The following is an 18,980-nucleotide window of genomic DNA, read 5'->3' as shown; positions in this document are numbered from 1 at the left end:
ATATTGAGATATGTTCCCTCTATACTTGCTTTGTTGAGAGTTGTTTTTATCATAAATAGATGTTGAATTTTGTTAAGCTCTTTTCTGCATCTGTTGAGATGATAAGATTTTTATCCTATATTTTGTTAACATGGTATATTCCATTGATTTGCAGGTGTTGAACCATCCTTGCATTCCTGGAATAAATTCCACTGGATCATGGCATGTGATCCTTTTAATGTATTTTTGAATTTGGTTTGCTGATAATTTATTGAGGATTTTTGCATCTATGTTCATCAGGAATGTTGGCTTGTAATTTTTTTCTTGTGGTATTTTTGTCTGGTTTGTGTATCAGGATATTGCTGGCCTTGTAAAATTAGTTTGGAAGTATTCCCTCCTCTTCTGTTCTTTGAAAAAGATTGAGAAGGATTGGTATTAATTTTTTAAGTGTTTGGTAGACGTCACCTGTGAAGCCATCTGCTCCTGGACTTTTGTTTAGCTGGTTTTGATTCTTCATTCAATCTTTTTACTAGTAAATTGATCAGATTTTTCTATTTCATGATTCAGTCTTGGTAGGTTGTATTTTTTTCTAGGAATTTATCCATTTTTTTTAAGATTATCCAATTTATTGATGTATAATTGTTCATAGTAGTCTTATGGTCCTTTGTATTTCTGTTTTTCAGTTGTAACATCCCTTTCACTTCTGATCTTATTTATTTGGGTTCTCTTTCTCTCTTGCTCTCTCCTTCTCTCCCTCCCTCCCTCTCTGTCAGTTCAGCTCAAGGTTTCTTTATTTTTATTTTTTTATTTTTTTATAAGTATAGCTCTTGGTTTGCTGATCTTTTCCATAGTCTTCAAAATTTCTATTTCATTCTTTTTTTCTCTGCTCTTTGTTATTTTCTTCTTTGAACTAACTTTGGTCTTTGTTTTTCTTTTATTAGTTCCTTGAGGAGTAAGGTTAGGTTGTTTGAGATTTTAAACATGGGAATCAGCTAAAACGTGGGTTTGCATTTTGTGTGGCAAAAATATGGTAATCTCCATGTATTTTGATTTTCCTGTTTTCTTACAATTGATTCCTCGTTTTATATCATTGTGATTAGACAGTTGCTTAAATGATTTTATTCTTTTTACATTTGTGCAGTGGCCTAACATTGTGAACTATCCAGACAAATGTTTTGTGTGTGGTTAAGTAGAATGTATGTTCTGTTGCTTTTGGATGGAATGTTTTCTGAATGTCTGTTAAGTCCATCTGGTCTAACCTGTAGTTTAAGGACAATGTTTCTTTATTAATTTACTGTCTGGATGATCTATTCATTGTTGGGTATTAATATTCCCTTCTATTATTGTATTGCTATGTATTTCTGCCTTGAGGTCTGTCACTATTTACTCTATATAATTATGAGCATAAATATTTACAAATGATACATTTTCTTGTTGGATTGACTTTTTGTAATTATATAATGACTTTGTTTTGTTACAGTCTTTGTCTTAAAGTTTATTATGTCTGATGTAAGTATAGCTATTTCATTCTTTTGGTTTCCATTTGCATGGAATATTTTTTCCATTCTTTTAGTTTTTGTGTCTTTACATTTGAATTGATTCTCTGGTACACAGCATACAGATGGGTCTTGAAAAAAAAATTTTTTAGCCATTCTCTGTCTTTTGACTAGAGAATTTACTCCATTTATCTTTAAAGTAATTATTGATGTGTATGTATTTACTGCTATTTTGTTAATTACTTCCTGTTTTGTAATTTGTTCTTCTCTTCCTTTGTTCTTTTCCTTTGTGATTTGATGATTATCTCTAGTGGAAGCTTAGATTTCTTTTTCTTTATCTTCTATGTATCTACTATAGGCTTTTTTGTGTGTGGTTACCATGAGGCATATGTAAACAAACTTACATCTATTTTTAACTTGATAGGGACTTAAGTTTGTGTATATTATAACACTCTACAGTTTTTACTCTCCCCTGCTTATTTTTTGTTTTTGATGTCATAATTTACAGCTTTTTATTTTGTCTATTACTTAATTATTGTAGTTATTTTGACTCCTTTTCTTTTACCCTTCATATTGGCTTTGTAAGTGATTTTCTTTCAGTTTTTAACTTTTGACATTTTAACGTGTCTTGGTGTGAGTGTCTGGGTTCATGTTTTGGAATTCTCTGGGCTTCCTGCATCTGGGTGTCTGTTTTCTTGCCCAGGATAGGGAAATTCTCATCCATTATTTCTTCCAATATGTTTTCTGCCCCCTTTTCTCTCTCTCCACTGTTTGGGACCCCTCGGATGTGAATGTTGGCTCACTGGGTGTCCCATGAGTCCTTTAAGCTATCCTTACTTTCTCATTTTCTCTTTTTGTTTGTCTAGTTGGATTAGTTTTCTGCCCTGTCTGTGAGTTTCCTGTTCCTTCTCCTGCTTCATCAGTTCATTCTGCAGCTTTGTGACTTTTATTTTGTAATGTCTCTTTGTTGAAATTCTTGCTTTGCTTGTGCATTTTCCTCCAAGCTCTGTGAGCATCTTTATAACTATTTTTAATTATCAGTTAAATCACTTATCTCCATTTCATTGTCTTTTTCTTAGTTTTTATCTTCTTTTGTTTGGAATGGATTCCTTCGTTTCTTCATTTTCCTTTATACTCAGTGTGTTTCTCTAAGGTAACATAGTCACCTCTCCCAGTCTTTACGAGTGGCCTCATGTAGGAGATGAATCTTACTGTTCAATCCTGTCCAGGCTGTTGGTTGTCTCTCAAGCCTGTGTAATTGTCCAGACAGCCAGTTTTAGTCAAACTGGTTCCCATTAGTTGAGAGCGAGCCAATACCTGTCCATGTCCCAGTGGACAGGACCTCAGTCAGCACCTAGACTCAGGCTGACTGGAAGCCAGACTCTCAGGCAGCAGTTTTTAAAGTAGAAAAGGGCATTTCTGTCTTCTCCCTCTATGTTGAGCCTTGGGGCAGAGCCAGTGAAGAGCTCTTTGCTGTTGTCTGGTTGAACCTGTGAACACAAGCCCACTGGCTACCAGAGTCAGGCCATCAAGGGATGTGTGTTCTCTGGGCAGTAGCCACAAAAACTGGGGTGCCAGATGTGTACCTAAGATCCTTTCGTGGAGACAGGGGTGCCCCAGGGCTGGGCAGAGTGAGAGTGCAAGCGCAAGCTGCTGGCCTTTCCATTTCTGGAGAAGACTGTAGCCAGCCCATAGATGTGTGTTGAATTAAAAGCCTGACCCTTAGGCCACAGCTATGAAGACAAGCTAATTTTCCTCTTTCATGGAAAGACTGTGGATTATTTTCCAGTCTGCTGACTGTATGGCGTGCCCTGGGGCGGGGGTAGTTAAGAACTGCTTTTCCATTACAGTCTTATGGGACCCCCAAATGTAAGCCCTGCTGGGCACTGGAGCCAAGCAATCAAGCGGTGTCTTCTGGGTGGCTGCTTCAGATGGGTGCACAAGCTTTTTGTGGAATATCAGTGGCCCCTGAGCAAGGCAGAGGGAAATCGTGAAGATAGCACCTGCTGCCTGAGGTCTCTAGAGACGATTACCCTTGGCTTTCAGATGTGTTTCATTAGAAGCCCGCCCCTTAGGTGGCACCTGTAGAGAGGTCCCCAGGTGTGTTAAATTAGATGCCCACTATTCAGGCCAACCCTTTAAGATAAGCAGATGGGCATCTTTCACAGAAAGATGGGCAGTTTTCCATCAGCTGTCTGTTCTGGGCCCTGAGTGGGCCAGCCAGTGCCTGCAAGCCCTTTAAAACTGTTTTTCAGACTGCGATAGCCTTGTGGGTCTCTTGGATGCAAGTCCTGGATTTTGAAGTAAGATGTTTTGGGGGTGCCTCTTTCATTTGCAGGTCTTAAAAGTTGCATGCTTCATGTGCGGTTCAGACCCCTTTACTCCTAAGGGAGAAACCTGGGGTTGTGAGTTTCCTCCCAATTGTTTGCTGAGGACGGGGCTGTGTCTCAGCCTCTCCTGCCTGTTTCAGTGTGCCTTTTTTCCTCGTCTGACCAGTGTATGTGAGTCATTCAGCTAGATTTTGGGTTCCTTTCAGAGGAAATAGTTCTGTAGATAGTTATAGATTTGGTATGTTGAGGATTCTCCTGTGTTGCCATGTTGAGCCAGAATGCTGTATATTTAATTTCTAAGGGAGGGGATCGAGTATGTGGTCGTAGCATACTTTTACTGGGCCGTCACACGCACCAGTGTTACTTACACGCATACATATAGTACACTGATGTGCTTGTCAGAATTGTAAGAACGTTTTCCCACCTTCTTTCAAACACAAATTGCTTTGAAGTGGTTTTGCGAGAGTACCTAGGTCCCAAATCCAGTGATTTAAGAGACATAATCTGAGTGGGCTTGACCTAATCAGGTGGTCTCTGAAAAGGGACATCCGGCCCTGGCTGAGTGGAGATTCACAGGGCGAGAAGGATTTGTCATGGGGAGGGATGCTCATCGCTGAGTGTGAAGGTGGCTCGGGGTGCAGGCAGCCTGGAGGGGCTGTGTGGCCTCCAGATGGAAACAGTTTAGTGGGCACGTTGATTTTAGCCTTGTAAGACCTTGATCGGAGAATCCAACCGTGTCACAGTTGACCTCCTTCTGACCTACAGATCCGTGAGCTAAGAAATAGATGTCGTTTTAAGTCTCTGTTTGTAATAATTTATTACTGCAGTGTTAGGAAACTAAAACAACTGAATATTTTGCTTCACAAACTTGTCAACCGTTATTTGTTAAATATTTATTGATGTTAAATCCACATTACACCAGCACAACAATCCAAAGTAGTATGATAGTACTATTTTTTTATAAATACAACATAAAAGGTGGCAAAATAATGCTACTTAATCCCAAACCCAGCAAATTAGCGAAAAAAGTTTCAGAAAAATTTGGCAAGTAAGATATGACATGAGTCATAATACAATATAGATAGGTCCACGAGGGACTTTGTGTGGTATCTTAAATTCCACATTGGTAATGCATAGAACTGTGGTCATAGAAACTTATACCAGTTTGCATAGAACACCTGCCACCCAGTGCTCAAGCCTGTTAATCATTTAAAACCTGGTTGGTGTTCTTACAAGGAAGTAGAAAGCTGTACATGTGAAGCAGTAATATGAAATATATGGGGTGGTACACAGATATAAAATTACTTTAAAAATACTACATAATGAATCGAATAACTGAGCTAAGAAGAGTTCAACATTTTTATTATAAATAATGAAAGATATATGTGTTTTGCATAAGGAATACAGTGTTTTCTTTTCATAGCAAAGTACCATTGAAGCCTCATGTTTTATAATATTAGGCCAAATTGTTTTTTCTCCTTTTTAAAGTTTATTGGTTCCGACTTAAAACCATCAAGTCTGGTCAGAATCAACTCAGTCTGGCTGATGCAGAATCATACGCATTTAAAAGTCAGTCTTTGCTGAGATACCTTTGTACACTACTCAGAACACAGCACCTTCTTAAAGTAAGGTTTCATGGCAGCAGGGATGTGAACCGATATTTTCCATTCACCGTATCTTGGCGCCATTGAAAAAACTACATCACGGCACAGACCTGTTTCTGTCTCTCCTAAGACTGCATTTCCCTCGAGGAGACCGCACGCTGCAGGCAGCGCCGCACTCCTGCCAGCCTTGCAGTCCCAGCCCGCTTTCGACTTGCTCTGAACATCTAAAGTCTTCAGCTACGACACAAGCTCCAGACACACTAGAATTTCCACAGCACACGTGCTCTAACTTCCAGCTGACCCTAGATTCCCTGACTTGTGAATCACAGTGTTAGGTTAATTTTCAAGAAAACCGAAGAAAAGCCTGGCCTTTTGCATGTCTCCCGCCGCCTCTTTTATCGAAATGACTACAATGTAGTAAGTATGCTGGTAGCATTTTCCTTCATTCTCCTCTACCCCTTCCAAACCCCTGTTTCCTCCCGATTCTGTATGCCTTGGTCATTTGGGTGGTTTGGATGCCTTTCCTGGAATGGACTGGAATATATTTCTGCTCTATTCAGAATACTTTATATTACTTATATTTAAATTAGCCTTTGAATATGGTTTGTAAATAAGCTTTCTACCAAGGTAGCATGAAAAGAAAATACAACACATAAAAAAAGGTTAAGCACTAAGGTGTTACCCTTGTTAGAGAACTCTTGATATTATTAAAATTTAAGGCAAGTAATTCCTTCCTTATGATTTCATATAAAGCCATTTGCAATGGCAAGGCATTTACTTGGATTTCCTTTTTACTTTGGATTTACTTTCCTCTTTTTCATCCTTACATATTGCACTTGGTTCACTGTAGCTGTCTGAATACACTGCCATGTAAGAATCATTTTAGTGTTATTTGTGGTACAACTGCCTCATGTCAAGTATTCCACACTGTCGTGCTGTGTGTAGCACCTAATGCTAGTGTTTAAAGGCACTTTGGATAATACAGATTGTGGTTACCTTTGAACGTCGGTTTCCTTTAGCATTTTGGCATTTCAGACCACTTTAATCACAGCAGTTCAAGAGTTTTAAATTGGATGATGAATGTGACTTTCCTGTGCAATGTGTACATTTCTATTAGCATCTCCTACTTCAACTCTAAGTTTGGTATATCAAGTAAGAAAAATATTTTGTTGTTTTTTATTTCTTGCAGTCAAACGTATGTTTTTGCCTTTTACGTAGTGTGACAAAGGAATATGTTGGTCAAGGCACGGCCGTTTCAGTGTTTGAGCTTTGACAAGGGCGCTGGATTACAGGTCCTCACTTTCTACTAGGCCGGAGTTCAGTGTCAGGTGAGACGGGTTGGCTTCAGGCTGGAACGCTGCTTTGATGTCTAGTCCCTGGTCCGAAAGTGCTGCATAGCGGCTGGCTGAGGGGCGTACTTTTTTTGGCTTGGTGCTCTGTGGCTGCTGATGCCACTGGGCTACAAAAGAGAGGCGGAAAAAAAGGATGTTTTAACCAAGATTATTGGACAGCCCTTAGGTGTTGCAAGTAAATACAGAATGCCTTTTGACACACACCAGGCAGTTGTTCCTTATGAAAGTGTAAGCACATCCATGGTAGAAGCCCTAAAATTTAAGGATGGTTTTGCGTTTTACTCATATGTTGCAGATTTATTTTCTCCACAGGAGAGTGGGACTATAATAACTAGACAATAAAGACAATGTATAGTTAATCTTTAGCCGATAGCACATACGTGCTTCAGCACAGGAAATCCTTTGGAATAGTCTTTGAGTTTCCTAATTCACCTTCCACCCGTTTTATAATCTCCAGAGTTCATAATGGGTGAATGCCACAAGAATGAGAATAGGCCCATGTTCTGGAGGGGCTTTAACGCTGATCGACAGAAAGGAAGGGGGCAGTAGGGAAGTTTGGGGTCCCTCATTTTCTGAGATACCTCACAAAGTTGTCTCCTATTCAAGAAGTAAGTTCTTAATTTTTTTCTAGTGGTTTTCTTTATGTTAATAGATCACATATTGCTATTGTACTAGCTTATAAATTTAATAAAAATGGTTTTCTTTAAATTTGGGATGCATGTACACGAATACACAAATAATCACAAACCTATTGTTCAGCTGCTTAAGATATATTATCTAGAAAAGCACTAAGCCACAAAAGTATGCATTACCGAATTGATGATACACACTTTTAGAGTGCAGTAAGACACTGATAGGATTATAATATAAAAAAAGTTAAAAAAGGCAGTTATTTGCAAAACACAGTAACAAGTATAATGTGAAAACACGTGGTTAAGCCTTTGCCTACTGTTAATGCCTAATGCTTGGGTAAGGAAGCCACGGCTGACTAGCCCATGTCAGTGAAGTCAACATGCACAGTTTGCTAATAATGCGAAGTTTCTGAATGATACTTGATTATTTGTTCTCCTGGTGTAGTTCACTATTAATGTTGAGAAGCTATAAATAGAAAGAGAAAGAGCAACATGAAATTTGGCCAAGAATCCCCACTAGAGTTGTTTATAAGATTAAATAACAATAGTGTGATGTGCTATTCAATCATTTTTCACAGTTTGATGCACCAGTGCAGTCAGAGGCAGTGGCACTCACTGTAAACGTCCAGTCTGGCAGTGCAGGACACGATCCCGGCCTCGTTCTTGGCTGACACTGTGTACCACCCGGCGTCTTCCTTTGTGGCTCCCTGAATGAGCAGGCAGATGTAGCCGTGATTATCCTGGTGCATGCTGGAGAAAAGGAGAAAATCATTAGGGTTCTAAATGCTTAAAAAGTGGCTTTGGACACGAAGCATCATTTTTAATTAGATCATTAAAAACACAGTTGTGCGAGTAGCAATAATAGGGTCATACTGATTCTGGAGAGGCTGCCAGCCCCATTAAAGTTAATGGGAGGGAAGGGCAGACGTCAAGAGGTTGAATAAATCTGTGCAGTTAACTTCTAGTTTAGCACCTAGTTGAACATTTTGCCTTTACAAAACCGCTGAGTAGTTTCTCTGTCATCATTGTAGCAAGTGAATTCATCTTTTCTTTTAGATATAAACAAAAAAATCACTATGAAATTATTTAGAATATGCTTCATCCCATGTCATTGTAGCTGCTCTTCTAAAAGCTTAATCATACATCAGGGTAAAGAGTGATTTTTGTCTTTGAAGTCATCAATAGCGTAACTCATAGAGATTTACGTGCTATATACACTGTGTGTTTTCAGGATTAGGTTAAGTCATTGTGTATTCTCACCTCACGCGGTCAGTGCTGTGTGTGAGCGATTCATTTTCTTTCTTCCAAAATATCTGAGGCGGTGGCACCCCTAAAACACGGCATTCCAGTCGCACTGGGTACCCATCTGCAACTCCTGTGTTTTGCAGCTTCTCAATAAACACGGGGGGCTTGTGTGCTTCTTTAGCTAAGAAAACATGAGATGGATGGTCTGTCAGTGATAGACAAAGGGAGTACTACAGAGAGTTCAGAAGCTTCTTGAAATATTGCTTAAATAGATGTTTTACTTTATACCATTTTTCACTTTAGGTGGTGCGATAGTAGGCCTCTCTCCAAATCATTCTTTTACCAAGAAAGGTTACTACACTTCATTCCACTCATTTGTTTCCTCAATTAATTCAGGTCTGACAGGCCCACACAGTCCACTGGCCATCTGCTCCACAGAATGCCTGGCAGGCTGTGTGAGACTCCTAAGTCACCACCAGCATCTGGGATGGCTTCACACTGTGCAGGCACAGCCTTTACCAACCACTGCCACCTAGTGGCGCTGAGAGGGACAAGTGTTTCTAGGAATTTGATCCACTTAGCAAACATTTGAGGTAGCAGGGAGAGGAGTCTATTAAGATTCTGAACATTGGAAGTCCTGGCTCAAGTACCATAGGATTTAAGAAAGGAAAACAAAGGAGAGGCATCGCCATCTAAAATTGGCAACTTTGAACAGTTACCTATAAATTACAGGTTCCGATTTGTATTCTTTGAAGGACTATAAAAAGACAATTTTATTACCTTGAAGGAAGAAACCTATAAAAAAGGATAACTTCATTTGCCTGAAAAATCAAAACTGATTGTTAATAGCACTCTAATATCACCATCCAATGGGAAATTGTTTTCTTTTATCTGAGGTGGAAACAATTTCAGAGAAGAAGGTTTAGTTATTTTCTTCCGAGCTACCCATAATGAATTTGAAAATGAATGCTTTTCTCTACTGCTTCCTGTCCTCTGGAATGACAGATATATCAAAGCAAAGCAGCCATGGGAGAGACAGGTGAAGAGGGTAAATATTCTATCTGAAATTTTCAAATACCCAAGACTATATAGTCTAAGGCAGGGTTGTCAAACTCATTTTCACCAGGGGCCACATCAGTCTTGCAGTTGCCTTCAAAGAACCGAAATAATTTTAGGACTGTATAAATGTAGCCACTCCTTAACTGTTAAGGAGTTGAAATTACATTCGGCCCTTTGAAGGCAACCGAAAGGCTGATGTGGCCCCTGGAGAAAATGAGTTTGACACCCCTGATTTAAGACATTGAGTTGTGTAGAGGGCTGTTTTTTAAATTGGACTTTACATGATTACTTGGCCTAGGCTGTTTTGGGGAAGTGGGAACAGATCTCACTTAGGAAGAAAATTTGCTGTAATTATTTCATAGGGTTGTTGTGAAGACTGAGATGATGTATAGGAGGCACTTTGCAAATAGACATATGACAAATATTCTTTTGAGAGAACAGATATCAGAATCTTTAGTTATGCTCAACGCCTAAGGATGGTACAGACTTTTCCATAAATACACTGTCCTTATCTAAGGGTAGGACTTCAACTCAGACCACTTTTATGAAGTTTACCTAACAGTATAATCAACTAAAAAGAAAATCTGAGTGTAATTTGACTATGACATTGGGGGTGATGAAACATACAGTTTGGGATTTGAAATCAGAGCACATTGCATTACTTTAAAAGTTGGCTCTAGTTGTAGAACTCTACCTGTAAGCAAACTCTTATGCGTCAGGTGTGGTGTGTGGAGCCCACACTGCCAGTGCCCTTTCCTTACGTTCCGCTGAGGGCCAACACCCACCAAGACAATGACCCAGAAAAGCCCAGGTCCTCCTCTGTCTTCTCCAGGCTGGTGGGAGAAAGGAAAGATAGATACTAATGGCTACACTGACAAAAAATTAATGTTCTGGTTTGCTAAACCTTTGAATGTATCCTAATTGGCTGTTTTGGTGATTCAATCTATTTTTTCAGCAGTTTGATTTATTTACCATACTGGTTAATAATGCAGAATTACTTTACATCTCTAAATGATGTTCCTTCGTGGAGAGAAAAAGAGTTCACAGCTGAGCCTACCTGCAACCACAAGCTCCAGGCTGAATGAGTTCTGCCCCGCTCGGTTGGTGGCTATGCACGTGTAGATGCCAGCGTCGCGAGACGCGACCGGCTCAATGATCAGGGAGTGCACCCCGTTCTCACGCACGAGCATCTTGTGGGCACTGTCAGGGCGGATGGGTTTTCCATCTAGTTGCCAGGTTAGATCTGGGGTTGGTAACCCACTGACCTGAAACAAAGAAAATGCATATAAATGTCTCCAGTATTAAAACAATGAAATTAATACCTAAGAAACCAGAATAAATCCCTCCATTGGTAGTACAGAAGACAGCTTTTAGTATCAGCTCTGGTTACTCTTTTGCTTAAAACCTTTCAGTGGCTTCCTAAGCACTCGTGGGCTCACTTTTAAACATTTCTTACAGAGCAACCTTGAGAAATGTGAAATGGGGATTAAAAAAAAATTTCTATCATCATCTTAGCTCACCAAGGGTTATAAAGATTACTGGGATGATCTCCACATAGGGCCCTGAGCTCTTTGAAAAAAAGACGTCCAACCATAATAACCATAACAAATACTCAGCTGGCGTTTACACTCTGTGAAGCTCCTCATCAAAGAGTTGCCATAGCCATGGAGACATGAGTAAATGCATCCGTCAGCAAGTTGAGCTATTACTATTATTTGATAATCCTTGAAACTAACAATTACCCAGAAAGCCATATCAACAAATTTGCATCACAATGGAAGCATCATAAAATGATGAGACCGTGACTGTTGTGTTGACCAGAGATCAGACAAAAGCATAGTTAATTACTAATAACAAGTTGTGCTGTGAAGGGTGGGGATGGTTGCCATCTGTCCACTCTTTACAGCTTTGCCTTTGATTTTGAATGGAGAGAAAAGCGCCATTAAGGAAGGCCTTTTTGCTCCACCCCATACTTACTAGTGGGAAATAACCTACAAAAAGATGTCAGCTGGACTGTAAAGCAATTGTTTTGAAGACCCAGCTCTGCCAAAATCAGCCAGAGAACTCATAAATTCCATTCCTGCTGTGTAATATTCATTTATATTACATACCTAAAAGATGCCTCCCCACACATATTGCAAAAGTCTAGAGAATTTAAAGGAAAAATATTACATAAATTTAAATTACTGGTTAAAAGACGAAGAGATTTTGGAAGCTAGCATCAGTAGTTTGGCAGCTTAGCTTCTGAGAAGGGCCAGTCCCTTACGTTCTCCCATCTGCCCCCCTGCCATCCCCAGCTGCTAGCCACAGATGCTGCTTTACCTGCCGAGGGGTCCCTGGGAGTGGAATGGAGGAAGAGGGAGTGGGTGCTTCTGGTCGGGGTCCAGGTCTTTCCCAGGCTTAGGAATGAAGTGGCACTGCCCTTTCTCACCGTGCTAGGTCAGGGCCCAGACAAGCAGGACCTTGTATTGCTGAGGCCGCAGTCTGCTTAGTGGGACAGATGCCTAAGACACTGTGCACTGTCAGCCCACCCCTATCTCGGGGCCCCGTGCCCGTGGACCAAGTTATTCACGTTCTGGCAAAGGGGAAGTGTCTGACTCTGCTACCCCTTTACCAAACCCAGCCTTCTTGTTTGCGTAAGGAAAGAGAGCCTGATCTCAGGAACTTAGGGTCATTATAATCATGTCATAATTTAAAAAGATCCTTTTATTCTTTTAATACATTTCTACAAGCCCCAATTTACTTTTTTGTAAAACCAAACAATGCCCGAATCCCCTAAACACCTAATTGTATTTTGCAGTCCCAAAGAGGACCAGCAGAGGGAGCCCGAACAATTTTTAAAAACTATCCCTACTTGAGAGCTAAATTTTAAGACCAATAAATGGAGAAAAAAAATATCAAAAAGTTTAAGAGCAGTAGTTTTTAAACATTTTTGGCCTTAAGCTGTTTGGACAAATTGATGAGAGCTATATTGCATACATTTTTGTATTCCGTTTCAGAGTTCACCCATGCAGTGAAACCTGAATAGCCAGAGTGAGGAAGCCCTGCTGTAACATGGGTGAAAGAAGGCTGTCGCTCTCGCCTCTTCTAGAACTAGGAAATGGGAGGGACAAAAGTCAGTGTCGATACATGGGTATAAAATTTGTATGAATAAATAGTGAAGTCCAACTAATCATTGACTAGGACATATGACTAATTAATACATTTATTACTTCAACAAAATGAAAAAAAAGGTAAAACCTTCCAGTGACTTTCTGGAGTATGGCACACAGGGTTCTAAGTAACGAACATATTTAATAAGCATTTACAAGTAAAGGAAAAGAATGGTTCGAAACCGTATATAAACATCCTTATGTTTCACCAGTTGTTTTTTCTCTGAAGCTGGAACACATTTTAAAGATGTATTCTTCACATAATTTCCCCCAAAGAAACTAAAGAGAAATGGCAATGAGAGGAGAAGGGAGACAACAGATTTACAGAAAGGAACAAACTCGTACTTTGCAGTCCATCCTGCAGAGTTTTCCTTCTTGCACAGTCAGATCTCCAGGCGCCTGCAGGAAGTGGGGTCTGAAGAACCGCTCCTGGATGGGTTCGTTTTCATCCCCACTGTCCCTTGATCTAGAGCGAGGCCTTAGAACAAGACAGACAGATGGACCGTAGTTATTTTCAGGCTCTTAGTCATGTTTTTAAAACAATACATGGGGTGATAATATAATACCTTAGCCCAATTTCTACCTCTGAGGTTTACATATAACAAAGGTTAGCAAAGCAAAGTCTTGTCTCTTTTTGAAGTTTATCACAAATGTTAACAGTCTGCTAATTGCAGATCTTAAACAGTTCTGCTCTCCTAACCCTTAAAGCTAGTATACATCATAAAAGGGGAAATGGGAGATAATAGGGTAGTCTATATTAACCTCTTTTTTCCTAAATAAATACTTTAAAGCTGTATGAGAAATTGCAGCAACTGTTGCTCATTACTTCATTACCAAATTTTTTTCAACAGAAATTACTGTAACTCCCCTCTGTAATTTTAAATGTATCAGAAATTAAAAGTTCTTATTATTTTATAAAATTTTAATATCTTTCTAATCAAATTTTAATATCTTTCTAATCAAAATTCCTTTTCATATTAACCAGGAAAACAAATTGCATATTAAAATGGGTTTTCTTTTACATTGGTTATCCATGTACCTAAAGACACTTTTTGCTTTCAAATAAAATTGTGCGGATCTCCTGGATTTTGTGTATGTCTCTTATTTTTTAGGTTTGTTGCTAGAGACACCTTTAAGAGTAACACAATTTAAAGTAATGGCAGGGAAGACTTAAGAAAAGAGAAAGGTGTTGAATGCAAATTCTTCCTGTAATCATTAGAAGATAAGTTTAAAAACACTTAAGTAGAAAAAGTAAGAGTGGAACAAATGAAATATTGGTATACTAGGCTAGTGGCTATTTGGTTTTTTATATAATTTATTCTTCTACAAATACAGATCTAATTTTTGAACTAAATGTTTTTCTAGGAGACAGTCGCAAATGGGAAAGCTTAAATATATTGAAGTCCACAAAAAAGCAGAATAAAATAATTCAAGAGAGTGGATATGCTAACTAACTGTGTTACAGGCACTGATGCTGGCCTAGGAGCCAGTGAACAGATACTAGCACAAACAAGCTGGAATTACATTTGCATGTGCTTAGGTGCCAGCATTGTCTTCCAAGTGTTGAACAAAGGGCTCTGTGGGCCGGTCACAGGAGGCGGTGTAGACATGCCGTTTGTTTGGTGTTACTCAGGTCTTCCTGGGTACCTTCTGTGAGCCTAACTCAGCATTTGTTCTCGTCACCAAAGGTGTTTGCATCTCTAGCCTCTACAGTCAGGACTACTTGAGTATGCTCTGTCTGGAAAATATCTAAATAGGCACCCAAGATGACAGGCTGACTGACTTACTGTATTCTTTTTAAGTGCAGATACGTTGCTAAGAATTAATATCCTTTCCCCATCCCTGCCTCTTATTATTCCATCAGCATCCTTGAATAAACTCAGGGCTACTAGAAATGGAAAAGCACCCTCCATTGTTAGCAGATATTTGTAGAGCATTTAAAATATGAAAAATCTTATAAGATTATGTTCTAAAATAAACTGTGTTGAACTAAGTAACTGAAAAATGAATATAAGCAACCTAGACAATTTTGAGAAACCTTGTGGCAATAGTTTATAGTGGTCAATCCATATAGCTCTTGGCGTTGAACATTTGTGTAGCATTTACTAGCATTTTCATTAATGTGCCTGCCATTTAAAGGTGCTGAGTCTTGCTTTCTTCATGAACAAATTGGGCCCTATTTAACAAACTAGTGATGGTGCATTTGAGAAGCCTTAGCACAACACATTAGTAAATGTTTGGTCCCTTCCCCATTCTGAATTGCAAAGGAGTGTGATCAAGGAACCTAATCAAGGAGCTGTACACTGTGTATACACACTGTAAGGCTGTGTCCACATTATTCTGTGTTCAAACTAAGTTGACTCTTATGGTCACCATGATTTTAGTTGTGTTGACATTGTTGACAGTGGTAACAGTCATGGAAAGGAACGACTGAAATACCTTCTGACATGAGGATGGCCTGAGGGAGAGCGGGGACTGCGACCTCGTTGGTTGACAGCCTGTACCATCAGCCGTCCAGTGCAGCTGACGCGGCCCTGTCAGAGGGAGACACCAGGAAGAGGGGTTATTAGCGGTGCATGGTAACTGGCCGTTAAGCACTGTCTGTCTATTCTGTTCTCCATAAGACATTACTGACAACTCAATGTGCCATGTTCGTCATGACACCAACCCCCCAGAGTGTACTTTCTCTGAGCTGAATAAGCTTTACTGTTCTATCTAGGGTGGTATTTAAATGACAGCCTTCATTGAGTCCACTGTAATCTGCTAAGTCTCCCTCACACATGGAGTGGAGCTGCAAAGTGTAGCAGCAGGACCCCACTGCCTTGTGATGACTCCATTTTCATGGTCAGGTAGCTGCTGGTTGTAGCTAGTTTCAAATCCAGCTAGATGATTTTAGTTTTCTGTCAGATCCTTTCAGTAATACATGCATTAAACGTTAGTGCCAGCCCTTCCAAAAACCATGCACTGATGCCAGCGTGATAAAATGAGCATCATGAAATAAGTACACAGAGCGACGGCAAGCAGAGCATCATGGACACAGGGCACCGAGTCTGCTCGAAATGAACATACTTGAGATTTAAAGGCCGGAAGCAGTTAAGTTCCTAAAATATATTGGTCCTGTGATAAGGGCCTATCTAATGAAAAGCTATATTTTATCTCTGAAATTTGCTAATTGAAAATTTGCTAAATGCTGCCATATGGTTAGACAAACGTATTTATAAGACCCAGATGACATGAATAAATCACATATTGTTGCGTGGGCTTTTTGTTTTAGTCCTGTCTCCTGATTTTTTCCCTCACTGTGACGGACAGAGTAGCAAATTAGATGATTTTCTCCTGTACTTTCTCCTCTCATCTCCCAGGAGAATGAGCGGATGTACTTATACATTCTGACAATGGCCAAAAGGGAACAGGAAGGAAGGAAAAATGAGAAGCAGACTTATTGATTAGACGGAGTTCCAGCTCAAGGTTGAAGAGCAACCCCTGTGTGCATTTACAGTCCAAATAAAATTTACTCTGACTTCTATTTTCATTCCAGCTTGTCAGTATAGACAGGTAGCAGCCGCAAGAGGTGTTCTGGGTAAATTCCTCTAGCATTCACAATATTTGCTATCAAGGTCACAGTCAAAACACTGCATGAAGTGTAACATTATGAAGGGGAATTATTTCTAATTTAGATTAATTGTAGCTGAAGTTCAGGCCACATCCTATAACTTTTCATATGCTGAGTTCTTGGCAGACCCTTGTGATTCCCTAAGCTAGCTTGAAATCTGAAAATCAACTTCATCTAACCCTTCCAAATCTATACCTGTCATAAAAAATCTAGATGTGACTTGCTTGGAAGACACCCATTGTAAACTACCCACTGACACGCTGTCACAGATATTTTCACAAGTGAGTGTGGAAGAGCCACGATCCTTTGTGGAGCTGGAGGACAAGGAAGTGTGTGTTTTGCTTTACACAAGTACCTCCAGCTGGACTGATACATAGGCTGTGGCTTCCTTACTATTTACTTTGCTACTTTCAAAAAATAATTTTAATTTGGATAGATTTGTATAATTTGGATAGACTTTTATCTGTTGGGGTTTAAAACCCAGAGGATCCATAAGGGAAGTTAATATTGAATCATTTATATAGTTAGAAAAAGTTGTAAGTTAAATTGTCAACCTTGAATTTGGGAAAGCTGATATTGGTTGTGAACAAAATAAAAAATCCTCTAATCTGGATTTGGGTCTTGACCTTCCTAAAAATTTGGTCAAATCATTGAATTTATTCAAGCCTTTGTTTCTTCTTCTGTAAAAACTAGGGTCTGGCACATGATAATCTTGTAAAGATTAAACGATATAACCTAAACTGAAACTGTAAATATCAAATGGTATAGCCGTCCCCCCTTATCCACAGGGACACATTCTGAGACCCCCAATGGATGCCCCAAACCTTGGACAGTACCGAACTCTACACATCCTGTGTTTTTTTCTTATACTTATATACCTATGATAAAATTTAATTTATAAATTAGGAATATTAAGAGATTAACCACAGTAATCACAAAACAGAATGGTTATAATATACTATAATAAAAGTTATTAAACGTGGTCTCTCAAAATCCCTTACTTCACTGTACATGCAGTGAGTATGCTGGGCCAAGGGGCGACTCATGCCCCAGGTGGGATGGAGTGGGCATTGCACTCCTCAGTGTGTGATTTAAAGCCTGTGACTTGTTTAGTCTGGAATTTCCCCTTTAATATTTTTGGGCCACAGTAACTGAAACTGCGGAAACTGTGGGTAAGGGAGACTGCTGTACCTGATGGCATAAACTGTCACTATGAAATTCACCGTGTGTGGCGCTGTGTCCCTGTGGGTCTGAGACGCTGTGCACGCGTGCACACGCACCAAGGTGACTTAGGGGCTCCAGCAGCTGGGCGGACTCCAGTCAAGTTTTCCAAGTGGATATACATTGCTGAAAGTATGCTCTCACCTCCTTTCTCTGGATCCTCTCAAACACCTGCTTTAACCAACGCCTTCTGCCCCCCATGCTCCTAGTGCTGGGGTGAGCCCCAACTCCTTCCAGTGACACCCCCTAGCTCTGCAGTCCGTCTGGTTCGCAAACCAGGTCTGTCCTTTATGGCTGAGTGACTTTGGGCAGGTAACTTAACTGCCTAAGTCAGTTTCCTTATCTGTGAAACAGAAGTGTATAGTTAATCCCTCATGGGTCCTTGTGAAGATTAAATGAGTTACTAGGAACAAAATACTTTTTTCCATATACTCAGTGCTCAAAGTGCTAAATTATTATGACACTGAATGTAGATATAATTATAATTAAAAAATCAATGGTTATGAAGCATCCCTTAGAATTGTTTTGTTAAATGCCATTATTTGTCCATATAATGGAGCCTTTTTCTCTCTGGTCTCCTTCCCTCCCACTCTTCCTTAGGCTGTCTCCTTTATTAGGATGTAATTTACTCCAAAGGAAAAGAACAAAACAAAATACTCTTAGCACAGGGGGCAGAGTATGTGGGGAGCATTCAACCTCTTACCTCCCATTGGTGCCTGAAAGGCGCCCAGCACAAAGCATATTCAAGGCATTTGTGTGGAGGCTGCCCTGGAGGTGTCAGAGAGACGCCCCCTCCATCCTGACCATTTGACTGCTCTTAGGGGGAGCCCTGCCTCCTCTCCTCTCTTCCAAACAAAAAAATAGCAAACAGGCAGCATACTATTCTAAACATTACACATTTCTATAGTATTTTCAAGATTCTTACTGCTACTTAGAACCATATATGCAAATACAGCCACAGATATTTCCTTAACTTCCCAAATTTAAGAAGAAGGAATGTGTTACCTTTTGTCATCTTTTAACTCCTACATCATTCTTCAATTCTGAACATAAAGGGGAAAGGTATGGCCTTAGGGGTGGAGTTACTGGTTTGATAATACAGTATTGTTAACTGCAGGGTGGGGTAAAAGTAGGAGTACAGGAAACATAGTTTATTCTTGTATTATTTATCAATTATTGTATTATTTTCCATATGAACGACTGTAAGCCTGCGTCTGCCCACCCTGTATGCTACTGATCAGCACATGACCAGGGACATTTAAAAAGAACCCAAAGTAACAAGATGTGTAATTTGATA

At 39.7% G+C, this 18,980-nt stretch overlaps 1 protein-coding gene across 5 annotated transcripts in view; it reads right to left on the bottom strand.

Annotated features, from left to right (window-relative positions):
- Nucleotides 1-4,682: 4,682 nt before the first annotated feature.
- Nucleotides 4,683-18,980, bottom strand: part of PALLD (palladin, cytoskeletal associated protein) — a 339,611-nt gene continuing 325,313 nt past the window's right edge. For all 5 annotated transcript variants that reach the window (XM_028519937.2, XM_028519936.2, XM_036031987.1 and 2 more), the window contains 6 exons: nucleotides 15,289-15,383; nucleotides 13,195-13,327; nucleotides 10,755-10,962; nucleotides 8,654-8,819; nucleotides 8,010-8,143; nucleotides 4,683-6,868 (listed from right to left, as the gene is read on the bottom strand). In XM_028519937.2, coding sequence (XP_028375738.1) covers nucleotides 6,696-6,868; nucleotides 8,010-8,143; nucleotides 8,654-8,819; nucleotides 10,755-10,962; nucleotides 13,195-13,327; nucleotides 15,289-15,383 — 909 coding nt within the window. In that variant the 3' untranslated portion in view covers nucleotides 4,683-6,695. The remainder of the gene's footprint in view (nucleotides 6,869-8,009; nucleotides 8,144-8,653; nucleotides 8,820-10,754; nucleotides 10,963-13,194; nucleotides 13,328-15,288; nucleotides 15,384-18,980) is intronic.

The sequence above is a fragment of the Phyllostomus discolor genome, chromosome 8, assembly GCF_004126475.2.
Source record: "Phyllostomus discolor isolate MPI-MPIP mPhyDis1 chromosome 8, mPhyDis1.pri.v3, whole genome shotgun sequence".
NCBI lineage: Eukaryota > Metazoa > Chordata > Mammalia > Chiroptera > Phyllostomidae > Phyllostomus > Phyllostomus discolor.
This window is presented reverse-complemented; position numbering and strand designations above follow the sequence as displayed.